The 13,434-nt window shown below is 40.4% G+C and overlaps 1 protein-coding gene across 1 annotated transcript in view; it reads left to right on the top strand.

Moving 5' to 3' along the window:
• Positions 1-13,434, top strand: part of MYH15 (myosin heavy chain 15) — a 130,598-nt gene that overhangs the window by 79,672 nt on the left and 37,492 nt on the right. Inside the window, exons 27-28 of the mRNA XM_063092013.1 lie at positions 369-758; positions 10,491-10,617. Coding sequence (XP_062948083.1) covers positions 369-758; positions 10,491-10,617 — 517 coding nt within the window. The remainder of the gene's footprint in view (positions 1-368; positions 759-10,490; positions 10,618-13,434) is intronic.

Genomic DNA, 13,434 nt, shown 5'->3' on the forward strand with positions numbered 1-13,434 from the left:
ATGTTATTTTTTTTATAAACTCTCCTTAGAATATTTTCTTTCATATGAAAGGTCTTTTCCTATTCCTTTAGGAAGCGCTCTTTATTGAAGTTTCCTCTCCATGTATATAATTCAATGAAGTTGCCCATCATCAAGGGCTGAGATGTCTGGAAGAACTGCAAATTCCAGTTCTGGCCTTGGTACTTTTGGGGAAAATCATTTAACTTCTGTGTACTCTATTTTCTCAAGTTGTAAATTGGGAACCATAGTGTCATGTTAGCTTTCTTAGTTGTGAGAAAAAAAAAAAAAAAGAAAGAATAGAGTAAAACTATTGAATATAGGGTATGCTACAAGTACATAGTAAAAGTTGAAATTATTTATTGCTACAGACTCAGATACAGGATTTGAAAGAGGAACTGGAAGCTGAAAAGACCACTAGAGCCAAGGTGGAAAGAGAGAGAGCTGCCCTCACCCAAGACCTGGAAGACTTGAATGAGAGGCTGGAGGAGGCAGGAGGGGCCAGTTTGGCTCAGCTGGAAATAACTAAGAAACAGGAAACAAAATTCCAGAAGCTTCGCCAAGACATGGAGGAGGCCATGCTGCACTTTGAAGCAACTTCTGCCTCTTTGAAGAAGAGACATGCAGACAGCCTGGATGAGCTTGAAGGCCAGGTAGAAAATCTACAGCAGGTCAGGCAGAAACTAGAGGAAGACAAGACTGATTTGCAGCTACAAGTGAATGACCTCCTGACCCGTGTTGAGCAGATGACCAGAGCTAAGGTAGCCACTCCCAAGCCCTCCTTGTGAGCCTCTGAACATGGAAGGAGGTAGGGGAAGGGAGGGCAAAGACATATAAATGAGATTGGTGACTAGAAGTATTTGCTAATGGAGGCTATAGTTCTTCAGACTGACTAGATCAGGCCTAACCTCAGTGATCATTGTTAAGGTCTCACAGCCATCACCTGAATGTGACCTGACAGTAGATTCTGCTTTTACCAGAATTCCAGTCCATGTTCCTTATGCATCTTTCTGGTGATGGCATAAGTAAGTGGGCTAGAAAAGTGAAGGCACTAGCAGTGTGTCTACTGAAGAATGATTTTGTGTTGTGAGCACTCCTTAGGGGTGGCCCAGATACTTTTAGAGTCTGTTTGAATGAATGGTGAACACATACAACTTTGTTGAGAGGAAGGAACTTTTTCTCCCTTATATCCTCTGGCATCTCTTCAACCAGCCAGCACTAGAAGAAAGTTTCATCACATGTTCTTTCTTTTCTGATCCCACTAACCTGTATACTGCAAACTCTCATGCTAAATGGTTACTATTGGATCATGCATAACAGCGACCCTACCTCTGTTTTAGGTTCAGCAGAGCAAGTGGCTAGTTGCTGCAACCTTTGCTCCTAGTGAGAAGAATTTGTAAAATCATCTGGGAAAGACATGACCCAACAATTAAATTTTATCTCTGTGAATTATAGCCAGAGAAATGTAGAATATCTTCAGAGATATGGAGTGGTTTCTAAAATGTTTAACACTGATTCCTTTTAAAGTCAACATTGAGTAGAAAGAAACAGTCACTCTGCTTTTTCTTCTCTCTCTTTCTCTCATCTGTCCCTATGACTAAGTCCATTCCTGCTGCTATAACAAAGTACCACAGATTGGGTTATTTATAAATAATGGAATTTTGTTTTTCACAGCTCTGGAGGTTGGGAAGTCCAAGATCAAGGCACCAGCATATCTGGTGTCTGGTGAGGACTCTCTGCTTCCGAGATGGTGCATCTTGCTGCATCCTTACATGGCAAAAGGGAAAAAGAGAAAAGGGATGAATGCTCCCTTCCCCTCTTTTATAAATTCATTAATCCCATTCATAAGGGCTCTTCCTTCACGACTTAATTACCTCCTAAAGGTCCACCTTTTAATACTATCACATTGGTGATCAAGTTTCAACATATAAATTTTGTGTGAGTGACACATTCAGACCATAGCATTTTATCCCTAGACTGCCCCAAATTCATGTCCTTATAAGTAAAATACATTCATTTCATCACAATAGCTCCAAAAGTCTTAACTCCTTCTGGCACCAACTCTAAAGTCCAGAGTCTCATCTAAATCAGATATGTCTGGGACTCAAGGTATGATTTATCTTGAAGCAAATTCCCCCTCCAGCTGTGAGCCTTTGAAATCAAACAAGTTACCTGTTTTCAAAATACAATGGAGAGACAGGCATAGGATAGGCATTCTCACTCCAAAAGGCAGAAATAGGAAAGAAAAAAGAGGTAACAGGTCCCAAGTAAGTCCAAAACTGAACAAAATCTTGAAAGTTGAGAATAATATTCTTTGACTCCGTGTCCTACCTCTGGACACAATGGGATGAGGGTTAGGTCCCCAGGGCCATCAGCAGCCCTGCCCCCATGACTCCACTAAGCATTGCCCTAGTGAGTACTCTCTGTGATGGCCCTGACCCCATACATCTGCTGGGCATTGCTTTAGTGGGGACTGTCTGTGGTGGCCTTGCCCTTGTGGCAGTTCTCTGCCTGGACCCTGAGGCTCTCCAGGGCATTGTTTGAAATCTAGGTGGAGGTAGCCATGCCTCCACAGCTTTTGCACTCTGTGTGACTAGAGTTAGCACCACATGGATGCATCCAAGGTTTACCTCTAATGCCCTCTGGAGTGGCAGTTTGAGCTATACCTGGGCCTACCTGAGCCACAGCTGAAGCTGTAGAGGAGCACTGTGCCTGCATGTGGGGAGCAGGAACTTGAGGTGGCTTTGGGCAGTGAGTCCTGAGGTCCCATGGGTGCCCCAGGCTCTCTTTTGAAACTATGCTTCCCTCCAGGCCCTGACACTGGGCCTGTCGTGGGTAGAGCAACCACAGAGATCTCAGAAATGCCTTCAGGGTCATTCTTCCATTGTTTTGATGAATAGCATCTGCCTTCTATTCATACTAATCTCCTTATCAAATGTTTGCTTGGCCACACCCTTGGTGTTTTACCCTGAAGACACTTTTTTAATTCTTAACAATCTGGCCAGGCTGAGAATTTTCCAAATCTTTAAATTCTGTTTCCCTTTTGATTATAAATTTTGTCTTTAATTTGTTTCTCTCTTCTTACATTTTACTATGAACAGTCAAGAGAAGTCATGAAGCATCTTGAACACTCTGCTTACAGATTTCTTCTGCCTAATATCCTAGGTCATTGCTCTTAAGTTCTGACTGCCAAAGTACTAGGACAGGGGCAAAACTGAGCCAATTTCCTTGCCACTTTGTAACAAGGATGGCCTTTCATCCAGTTTCTAATAAGGTGTCCTTCATTTCTAAGACCTCATCAGAATGGCCTTTACTGTCCATTTTTCTGTCAGCATTCTGATCAGGACTGCTTAAGTAAATTCTAAGAAGATTAATTCTCTCTATCTAGGTCTTCTCTTCTTCTGAGCCCTCACTAGAATCACCTTTAACATCTCATTCATAGCAATGTAAGCTTTTTCCAGCATATACCTCCAAACACTTTCAGCCTCTGCTCATTACCCACTTCCAAAGCTGCTCCCACACTTTTAGGTATTTTTTACAGTGGCACCCCCATTTCTTGCTGTAAATTTCTGTCTTAGTCTGATTGTGTTGCTGTAACAAAATACCTGAGACTGGGTAATTTATATATAACAGAAATTTATTGCTCACAGTTCTGGAGGCTGAAAAGTCCATGATCAAGTCACTGGCAGATTTAATGTCTGGTGAGGGCTCTCTGCTTCAAAGATGCTGCCTCTTGCTATTTCTTCATGTGATGGAAGGTCAAAAAGGGGAAAGAGATAAACTTTCCCTTGTACTTCTCTTAAAAAGGCACTAATCCCATTCTTGAGGGGTCCTCCCTCATGACTTAATCACATCCTAAAGGCTCCACTACTTAATACAATCACATTGGTGATTAAGTCTCAGCATGTGAATTTTTTTTTTTTTTTTGTCTTTTTGTGACCGGTAAGGGGATCGCAACCCTTGGCTTGGTGTCGCCCGCACCACGCTCAGCCAGTGAGTGCACCGGCCATTCCTATATAGGATCCGAACCTGCTGCGGGAGCGCCGCTGCGCCCCCAAGCGCTGCACTCTCCCAAGTGCGCCACGGGGCCGGCCCTCAGCAAGTGAATTTTGAGGGGATACATTCAGACCATGGCACCCTGCTGTTACCAAACTCAGGCCTGGCTGCCCACCCTCTTAAGAAGTAAAAAAAGATTCAGAAGTCAAATGGTTGGTGCTAGAAAAGCAGATGTATTCAGGTGAAGGAGATAGTAGGCTATCCCATCTAAAAGATTTAGATTTACTGAGGAGTTCTTAAAGGAGGGGTTGAGGGAATGGAATATGGGAGATGAAAAGCAGGAGAGCAGGAGATGTGAGTTATGAGGAGTCCAGGTGTATGAGTCAGGTACAAGGTCTCACCATGGCCTCGTCTGGTTTCTGTTCTCATCTTCACTGTTATCTCAGGACCCTGCAAGGTATTGATTTGCTCCAGAGTAGAATTGTCTTTTCTGCAACCTGCTGCATAGTTTCACCTAGCATAGCTCTGGTGTACTTGGCTGGCACCCAAGGTCAGCTTCCAGTCATTTGTCCTTGATCACCTCTCAAACTCTACAAGTTTCAAAGAAATAACTGTTAGCTTTGTGAAGTACTGATTAGTTTCTCCACCTTGTTTTCCTATTTAGCTAGCGAGATAAGAAAGGTGGAGGGGTTTGGGTGGGAAGAAAGAGTGGAGAGAAAAAAAAACTTTATTTTTTAAAACTTGCCTACAGCCCATGTGGTTTTAGGTCCCAACATGGCTTCAGTCCTGCTCACTTCGACACTGCCATCCTATCCCTCAATGATCTTAGAATATAAATCTAGTGAGGAATCAGGTCTTCTCTGTCTCCTCTTCTGTATTCTGCATTTTCTATGAATTCTGTCTTTCACTGGGCACTGGAAACTTTCTTGCTCCATGCCTTGTAGGCTTCATTTATATCCTTGCTTAGCCCAAGTGAGGCCCTACAGCTTCTTCCTGTTGCCATTCTCTCCTGTGTCTCTCATTCATCCTTCAAATGAACTCTTCTGTTTCTGTACATTTTAGTAGGAAAAAATAAAATTCTAAAACTATTGACAGATTCACCACAAGTTCATACTAATTAGGTATAAATTTTATACTTCCCAACATCATTTAGACTTTCATTGCTGCTTGGAATTTCTTTATTCTTCTAATTCACTTCCTGTATTATTTTGTGTAAAATCCTTTCTTAGACTATAACCCTGCCTTTCTGAACTCTTCCTTTCAATAAATAAGACCTGATGAGATCAAGCTCGTGAATTATAACTTCTGTCTTCACCTTATACATTTTTTCTTTTCACTATCCCTTTCTTTTCTTCTTGTTCCAAAGAATAAAATATTCTTCCACATAACCATTATTCACCCATCTCCAAAAACAACAAAAAATGTCAAATAAAAATGACCTTTCCATGGACACTAGAGAATTGTGTCTTGAGAGAAAAGTAAAGTCTGTTTATATCTGTCTTATATTTGTCTCTCTGACAAAAGAGTAGCATTCCATTTTATCTCTTGCTATCTAACAAGTCACTTGAGGACCATGTCACTTAAAATTAGAATTTGCTATTATCTCTTGGTTCTGGTTATTGATAGAGTCAGCTCATATGGTTACAGTCATATGGCTGTTGAGGCTGGAGTCACTGAGGGTTTCTTCACTCACATGTCTAGCTCATGTGCTGAGGTAACTAGACCACCTGGGAGCTGGCTGGAAATCTCTATTCATGTGACCTCTCCACTTGAGTAACATGGGCTTCCTCACAGCATGTTTGCCACAGGGGAGTAGAACTTCTTACATGGCAATTCAGGGTACTAAGAACACATGGTCCAAAACACCAAGACAGAAGTTTCAAAGATTCTTGGGACATAAGACTTACAATGCTGTGGAGTGACTCTGCATGACTCATATAGGTTACAACTCACAGACCCAGAGGTCTATACAAGGGTGTGAATACCAGAGGGGGGAACCATCTTTGGAGACTATCTCCCACAAGTAGATGCACACCTTCCAAACTCCAATCTGTCTTCATTTCCCCTGATTTCCTTAAAAGTGTTCCCTTAAACTGTTCTCTCAAAGATTAGAAATGTCTTCCTATCCCCAAATTGGCATATCTAAAACCAAACTGACCACCGTCTCCTGAAATTGGCATTTCCTCTGCACATTTCTGTCACTGGCACATGGTTCTTCCCATTGCCCAGGCTCTAATTAATGCTCAATTATTTACTTCCTCTCTTGTTCTTTGCTTTACAATCAATTATTGCAGCAGATCAATCCTTTGCTGTCTTACAGCTTCCCATCCCCATTCCCATGTAGGTCTCTCATTACCTTTAAATTGGACTTTTGCAGTGGTTTCCTAAATTATCTTTTTTGTTTCTAGTCTTTCCATTTTCCAGTCCATCCTCTATAGTATCCAGATTAATATTTCTAAAACATGGCTTTATTGAGTTATGTCCCTGCTTAAAAATGAACTCTAAACTTCTGATTTCAAGGCCTGTGGGCTGTGATTGGACTCAATCTGCCTTGCCAGCTTTAGGTCACATTACTTTGTTTCATGGCTCTTCCAACTCAGCCAAGTTAAAATGCTTGCTTTCCACCAAATGTCCATTTTTCCACCAATGTGCCTTTTCCAAACTCATTCTTCTCTCTGGAACGTTCAAGTTCAACTTCCTGAATTAAAGTTTTACCTCTTTCTGAATTCCTGTAGCACTGCTGGGGTCCCTCTTGTACTGCTGCATTATATAGTCTTTTAACTTTGCTTAAATAGAAAGCATCTCTAAGGCAGAAACTAGGTCTCATTTTATTCATGTTTACTACAGTGCTTCATACAATCTGTGCACTCAGTTACTAGCATCAACCTTTACATATACCTCTTGGGCTCACAGATTCAGTGACTTGTCCAAGGTCACACAATTATATGGCAGAGTTGGGCCTCAACTGCAAATCCTGCATGTGCCTATGGGTGACCACATTCTGCTGTTGCCTTGAATATTTGTTGGTGGGATAAAATGATTCTGTTCACTCTCATAGGTATATATGCTCAACTTTGTCTTATTGTTTATTTCATCTTTTTCTGAATTAGAATGCCAAGAACGCCTTAGTGGTACAACGGAAACTGAAAGATGTTCAAAAGCATATTATGCTGACAGGCCCAGGGCAGTTTAGAAGTTATAGGCATTCTCAAAATTATCTTGATTACTTTGAATTCCCATTGCTTCCTACATTTCTGGGAGGCAGCATTTTTATGTCATCTTGAGAATGAGAATTAAGATGAATGTGCATTATTCTATTAACCTCCCTTTTCCTGGTATCAGAATTTACTGTATATCCTTATGCTTTCAAAATTTACTGTATATTCTTATGCTGATTAACAAACAAGTGAAGATATTCCCATTTGGAGGCTGACAAGGAATGCCATGTAGTTCCAACTCACAGGTGTTCTACAGCACACCTAGGCAAAAGAATTTGAAATTCTTTCTAAGGTACGATTTTTTTGCATGCTATGTCCCTGTACAGGCTACCTTTAGACAAACAGCCTAATTCTATTTTGCAGATCCTGCTTCTGGAAATACTTTATGAATTGGAAACACTACCCCAGTGGTTAGCATGGTAAGTGCTTACCATGTAAAGCTACACCTAAGGGCAAGTGCCTTTTCTATATGCCTAGGTGGGCTGACCACTGTACAGAGATGCACAAGCCCAGCTGGTCTTCACCACATGGACCTCTTTGAAAATGGGATTCTCTGGCTCCTTTTCTTGCCATTTCCACACACCATTGACTAAGTTGTCTTACAGAGATCTGTGCTTTTTCACCCTCAGCAAACAGGTGCACAGCATAGCATATTCAAGGCCATAAGCAGAAGTGCCATTTCTCACACCTGGGTATATTCTTCCTGGCTCAGTTAATGGGCCATTTATTACTGGAGACATTATAAAATAAAGATGGTTCACATAGTTGTCATATTTTTATCCAGTTTTCTCTGAGACCCAGGATTCATGACAATTCGGGCCAACTAGGCCATCAAGTCAATCAATCCTTAACATTTTCTTTGCTATCACTACTTCATACAACAGATGCTTAGGAATGTAATATTGGACTTTTTTTTTTTTTTTTACATCTATATAGGCAATTTCAGTTCAGATTCCAATACAAATGCTTACTAGTTGTGTGGATTTGAGCGCAAGATATTTAGCTCCTCTGATGCTCAGTTTTCTCATTTATAAAACAGAGCCAACCTGACTGAACTCTTGAGGGATGTAAGGAAAACAATGAGTGTGGTGTCTTTGACTGTCAAAGTCACTTTCAGAAGTGAGAGCAAACATATGCAACATTCAAAATATAACTAGGAACTTTGCAGACAACCTAAAAACTGTGATATTTATCATTACTATAGTTTTCTTCAGGTCTCAAGTGGAGAGTATGGATAATTGAACACACCTGGCAATTAACATCAGTCTCTAACCTGTGTAATGCTGATGGCATTGAACAGGAAGCTGGTCATTAAATCTCTGCCAGGTCTAGTTGCACAAACACCACCACGCCTGGGTGTGCTATGGAACACCTGTGAGTTGGAACTACATGGCATTCCTTGTCAGCCTCCAAATGGGAATATCTTCACTTGTTTGTTAATCAGTGGGTAATATCCTGACCAAGTTAAAAAACAAATTTGGAGGTCTGATTTTGAGAGGAAAGATGAATGTGACCTCAGTAAGCTTCAGTGGGTATGTTGGCCAACTTCTCACTAATGTCTGCAAAATTCTGAGTGTCTTAAGCATTTATTAAGTGTCTATTGAGCGTCAACGACTGCACTGAAGATATAAGAAGATGTAATTTAGTAGTCTTTCATAGAAGTTCAGGATAGTCCCTAGTGTAAGCCTAAAGAGAACAATGTTCAACAGAGCATAGGCTCCAATTGGAGATGGCAACAGTGTTTGCCAGTTCAGAAGTTTTCCAGAGTACTAAACCTGGCATAATCTTTTAAATGTTCCTGGTCTTTGGCCATTGCTAGATCATAACAATTAGGTTAACACTGAGACTGTTAGGCTTACCACCAACTTTCTCCAGTTCGCCAGGTTTCATCGTGTTTTTGAAATTCCATTGATTTAATCCCTTCTTTGTGTCCTTATTCTTCCATTTCCATAGCACCCTTTCTTTGGAGAGACAAAGGCCTCATGGGGCTGCTGTATGAACTGAGATTTTATACAATGTAAAGAGGTTAGAAGAGAGCTTGGTACTTAATACATGTTTGCTGCTGTTATTATTAGTATCATAATCAATGATGGAGCAGATGGAAGGCATTCAAAGATCATTTGTAGATGTGTTTCACAAAAACAGATATATAAAATCTATAGAACCATGTAAGTCCACCAATGTCATTTTACCATTTCTTTTCTTTCTTTTTAAAAAGATCACCAGTAAGGGGATCTTAACCCTGGACTTGGTGTTGTCAGCACCACGCTCTCCCAAGTGAGCTAACCAGCCATCCCTATATAGGGATCTGAACCCTTGGCCTTGGTGTTATCAGTACCACACTCTCCCAAGTGAGCCATAGGCCAGTCTTTCATTTTACCATTTCTGACCATATAAATAATAAGAATGCAAACCACAGCTAATTTCAAGGTAAAGGGGGTTACCTCATCCTACATTTGGCAGCTCTTAGTCCTGTATGAGGATCTTGGGTTTCAAAATCACTAGATTTTGAGTTTCCAGAGTGTGACAAGAATTTATTGATTAGATTGGTTACCTAAATCAAGTAGAAGTGCAAAGTCATCTCCTTTTCTTCAAGTGTAAAAAGCTAATTCTGAGAAGTTAGAGTTTGTGACTGTTAGCCCCAAAGTGTTATCCTGAGCTTGCAGCTGTAGTGATTGGGAGGGGCATTTGCTTTGCCAGCTCAAATTTCTTTTAGGCTGTTGCAGTTCAGGTCCATCTGCTTTCTCCTATCCTGCTTGGTCAGGCTTCTAGGTTTTCTTTCTTCTTCCTCCCTCCCCTCTCTCTTTTCCTTCCCCTTCCTCTACCCTTGTTTATTGGTCTCCTATAATGTGGCAGGTACTAGTCTAGGCACTAGGGGGATATCTGTGATTAAACAGAATCTCTACCCTCACGAAACTTATATTCTAGTGAGAAAAACAGTTAAATATATAATATAATGTCAAGAAATGATCATGTCTGGCACCTCATTAGTATTTAACATGTTTCCCTCTCCAGAAAAGCAAAGAATTCTTGAGAGGGCCCTAATACCCAGAGAGTTGGGTTTCTTTACTGACATCTGTAGCCTAAGATGTTTAAGCCTCTTAGGGGCCCAGATCCTATAGTTCATTGTACTTGTGTAAATGAGAAGACATGATTTCCCAATGCTGGCTGTGAAGAGAGCACACAGGTGTGAGGAGCCACCCATCCCCTCCTTCGTTGCACAGCTAATTCAGCATGGCTTCTATTAGCCGTGACCAACCCTTCTTTCTCAACTCATAGACTCATGCTGAGAAGCTCTGCAGTCTGTATGAAGAGCGCTTGAAGGAAGCAAATGCAAAACTAGATGAGATGACTCGGATGGCAAATGACCTGACAGCGCAGAAGACCAAGCTACAGAGTGAGAGTGGTGAGTAAATGTGCTGCTTTGTTCATGAGTCATACTCAATCCTAGCAGACGTGTGAAGGTACAACTGAGATAACAAACTACTCACTGAGACTGGGTGGGCATTTAAAGATTCTAGGGGAGGAAGGCAGCCTCTAAGATGCCCCTGTCCTCAGAAATGCCTCTTGAATAGAAAGGGCCACCTCTGTGCCACCTTGGGCGGCCCTCCATAGCTCCCTTCCATGAAGTAGAAAAATAACAGGGAATCAGCAGAAGAAAATCTCAAGACCAGAGGACGGAAGGGGCTATCCCCACAGTCTACTGGACATGACATTTTTTACAGCTTGTACCTCATTGAATAGGCATTTTTTTTTTCTGATTTTCAGGAACAGTCCTATATCTCTTTTCATACTCAGTAAAAGCCATGGTCTGTACAATGGCCTCCATGGGCCTCCATGATTGGGCCCCCATCATTTCTCTGACCTCTTCAGCTACTGGGACCTTGTCTCATTCTGCCTTAGCCACATTGACTTTGTTGCTGTGCTTTGAACACACCAGGCATACTCCCACCCTAAAGTCTTGCCTTAGATGTTTCTTCTGCCTGGAACACATTACTAATTCTAAAAGACTTGGAAATGAGGGTTAATCAAATGGACATCTGGGGAAAGTCAGGACAGGCCTTGTTGAGAAGGTGACATTTGAGCACTGTCAGCCCATTTCCTCCATGTTCTTCTCTTTTCATAGTACTTATTGCCTTCAAACACACTACATACTTGACATAATAAATATGTTTATTTGTCTCATCTGTCATGGTATAAGCTCCATGAGGACAGGGGTCTCTGTTTTACTCATTGATGTATGTCATTCATCTGATATACTTCCTGTTACTTATTGATGCTCTGTAAACATTTGATAAATAAATTAATAGTAAAAAAAAAAAAAAAAGTCCCATGGTTTACTATTTACTGGCAACCACTGTTAACATACATTTTTTCTATTTTCAATCTTTTAAATTGTAGCAATCTATTTGGGGTGTTTGTTTTCAATTTATCGCAAGTTTTTTTGTATCTTGCATACTTAGTTGCTTAAAATGGCTGCTTCTAATCCATCAAGTAGATGGACTATACTTAATCTCGTCCTGTAACTTGCCTTGTTTTTCTACTATGAGCAGCATGCAACTAGATGTCTGTAATTAGAATTATTTTTAGTAATATGTTCCCAGAGGTGGAATTCTTCAGTCAATGAAAATTAACAATGCAAACATGCCCAGAGGCACACTTTTAAAAAGATAGTGAAGAAAAAAAAAAAAAAAAAAAAAAGATAGTGAAGACCATTTGGGCTGTATAACATCCTTCCACCAGTGGACACCTCTGTTTCTAGGATAAATCTAGGGTCAATGCTAGGTTAAAATGGGTTGGCAAAACTATAAAACTGGAAATCTAGAAGAGGAAAGTGTTTTGGGTTCTAGCAAGGACTCTGAATAAGGCTCTTCTCACACTGCCAACAGGGTGTGAGACACTTGGACTTGTTATCAAGCCCTCAGTTTGATCTTTTGTGTCGTTTAGGATGTAGTTGGTGTGGACTCCATAGTCTAGCAACAAAGCTGGAGAACATCTGCTTGTTTGGTCCCAAAGGAAGTGCTGTATAACTTTTGTTCTGATAGGCATTGGCTGCCTTCCCCCAGTTACTGGCATTAATTTTCTACTCACTTTTTTGACGAGGAAATTGGTATGTAAGTGAGTGAAAAGAAAGAGGGTCTGAGATAGTAATTCTACTTAGAATGCAGGACCTTTTTTCCCTTCCTTTAATTCTTATCTTTACCATTTGGCTTTTGTGTAAGTTAAATTTTAAGTATGTACCCATCCAAGCCTCCCCTCTTCTCACTGGATCTGTGCTCCAGATTTTTTTGCTGCTACTGCCAAGGTTTCCTTCTCATGCCCTGTGCTGTCAGTTTCTCATACTCTGCTTTCAGAGGAGACCAGTAGTAAACGTGATCAATTAAGCCATGTTAAGTGGGTACTGGTTCTGTAATATGTGTGATATGTTAGTCTCAACCCTCTGATGGATTTGCGTTTCTTCAGAATCCTTTTGAATATGATGTTTTCACCCAGATATTCTTCAAGTTTGGTCCGGACATCCTCAAGACTCTTAAAGGGTCCATGAGGTTAAAGCCATTCCATCATAATACTAAGAAGCTATTTGCTTCTTAAATTCCTTTGTCATTTGATGGTGCAAAAGCAGTGACATTAGGAGACAGTAGCACTGAACTGCACTAGTAATCATTATATTCACTAATATGTACTCAGTTTTTAAACTGAGTAAAACAAAAGTCAGATTCATTTAAGAATGTCTTCAATGCAGCAGTAAAAATTAATTTTATTACATGCCAACCTTGAGTATATATCTTTTTAATATTCAGTGTGACAAACAAGACGAATGCATGAAGAACTTTTGTTTTGTACTGAAGTAAGATGTGTGATTAAGTTCTGCGCTGAGCTAGCAGTTTTTTCAGGGAGTATCACTTTTACTTGAAAGAACGATTGACAAACAAATTATAATTATTCAGACTTACGTATTTGACAGGTATTTTCTAAAATATAAAGTAAGCTTGTCACTTCAAGGAAAACTATTGACAACATTGTTGCCAATAATAAAATAAGAGCTTTTAGGCAAAAATTAGATTTTAGAAAACATGTATATGCCATCCCAAGCTTGGACAGCTCTCAGTTCTTAAAGACTTTTCTGATGAGGTCAATGGCGATGTTAAAAGATGTGATTTGTTTTTAGTATTGTATGTGATACTGTGATTTATAATAGGATATGCACACATACATACTGTGT

This window comes from Cynocephalus volans, chromosome 1 (assembly GCF_027409185.1).
Source record: "Cynocephalus volans isolate mCynVol1 chromosome 1, mCynVol1.pri, whole genome shotgun sequence".
NCBI lineage: Eukaryota > Metazoa > Chordata > Mammalia > Dermoptera > Cynocephalidae > Cynocephalus > Cynocephalus volans.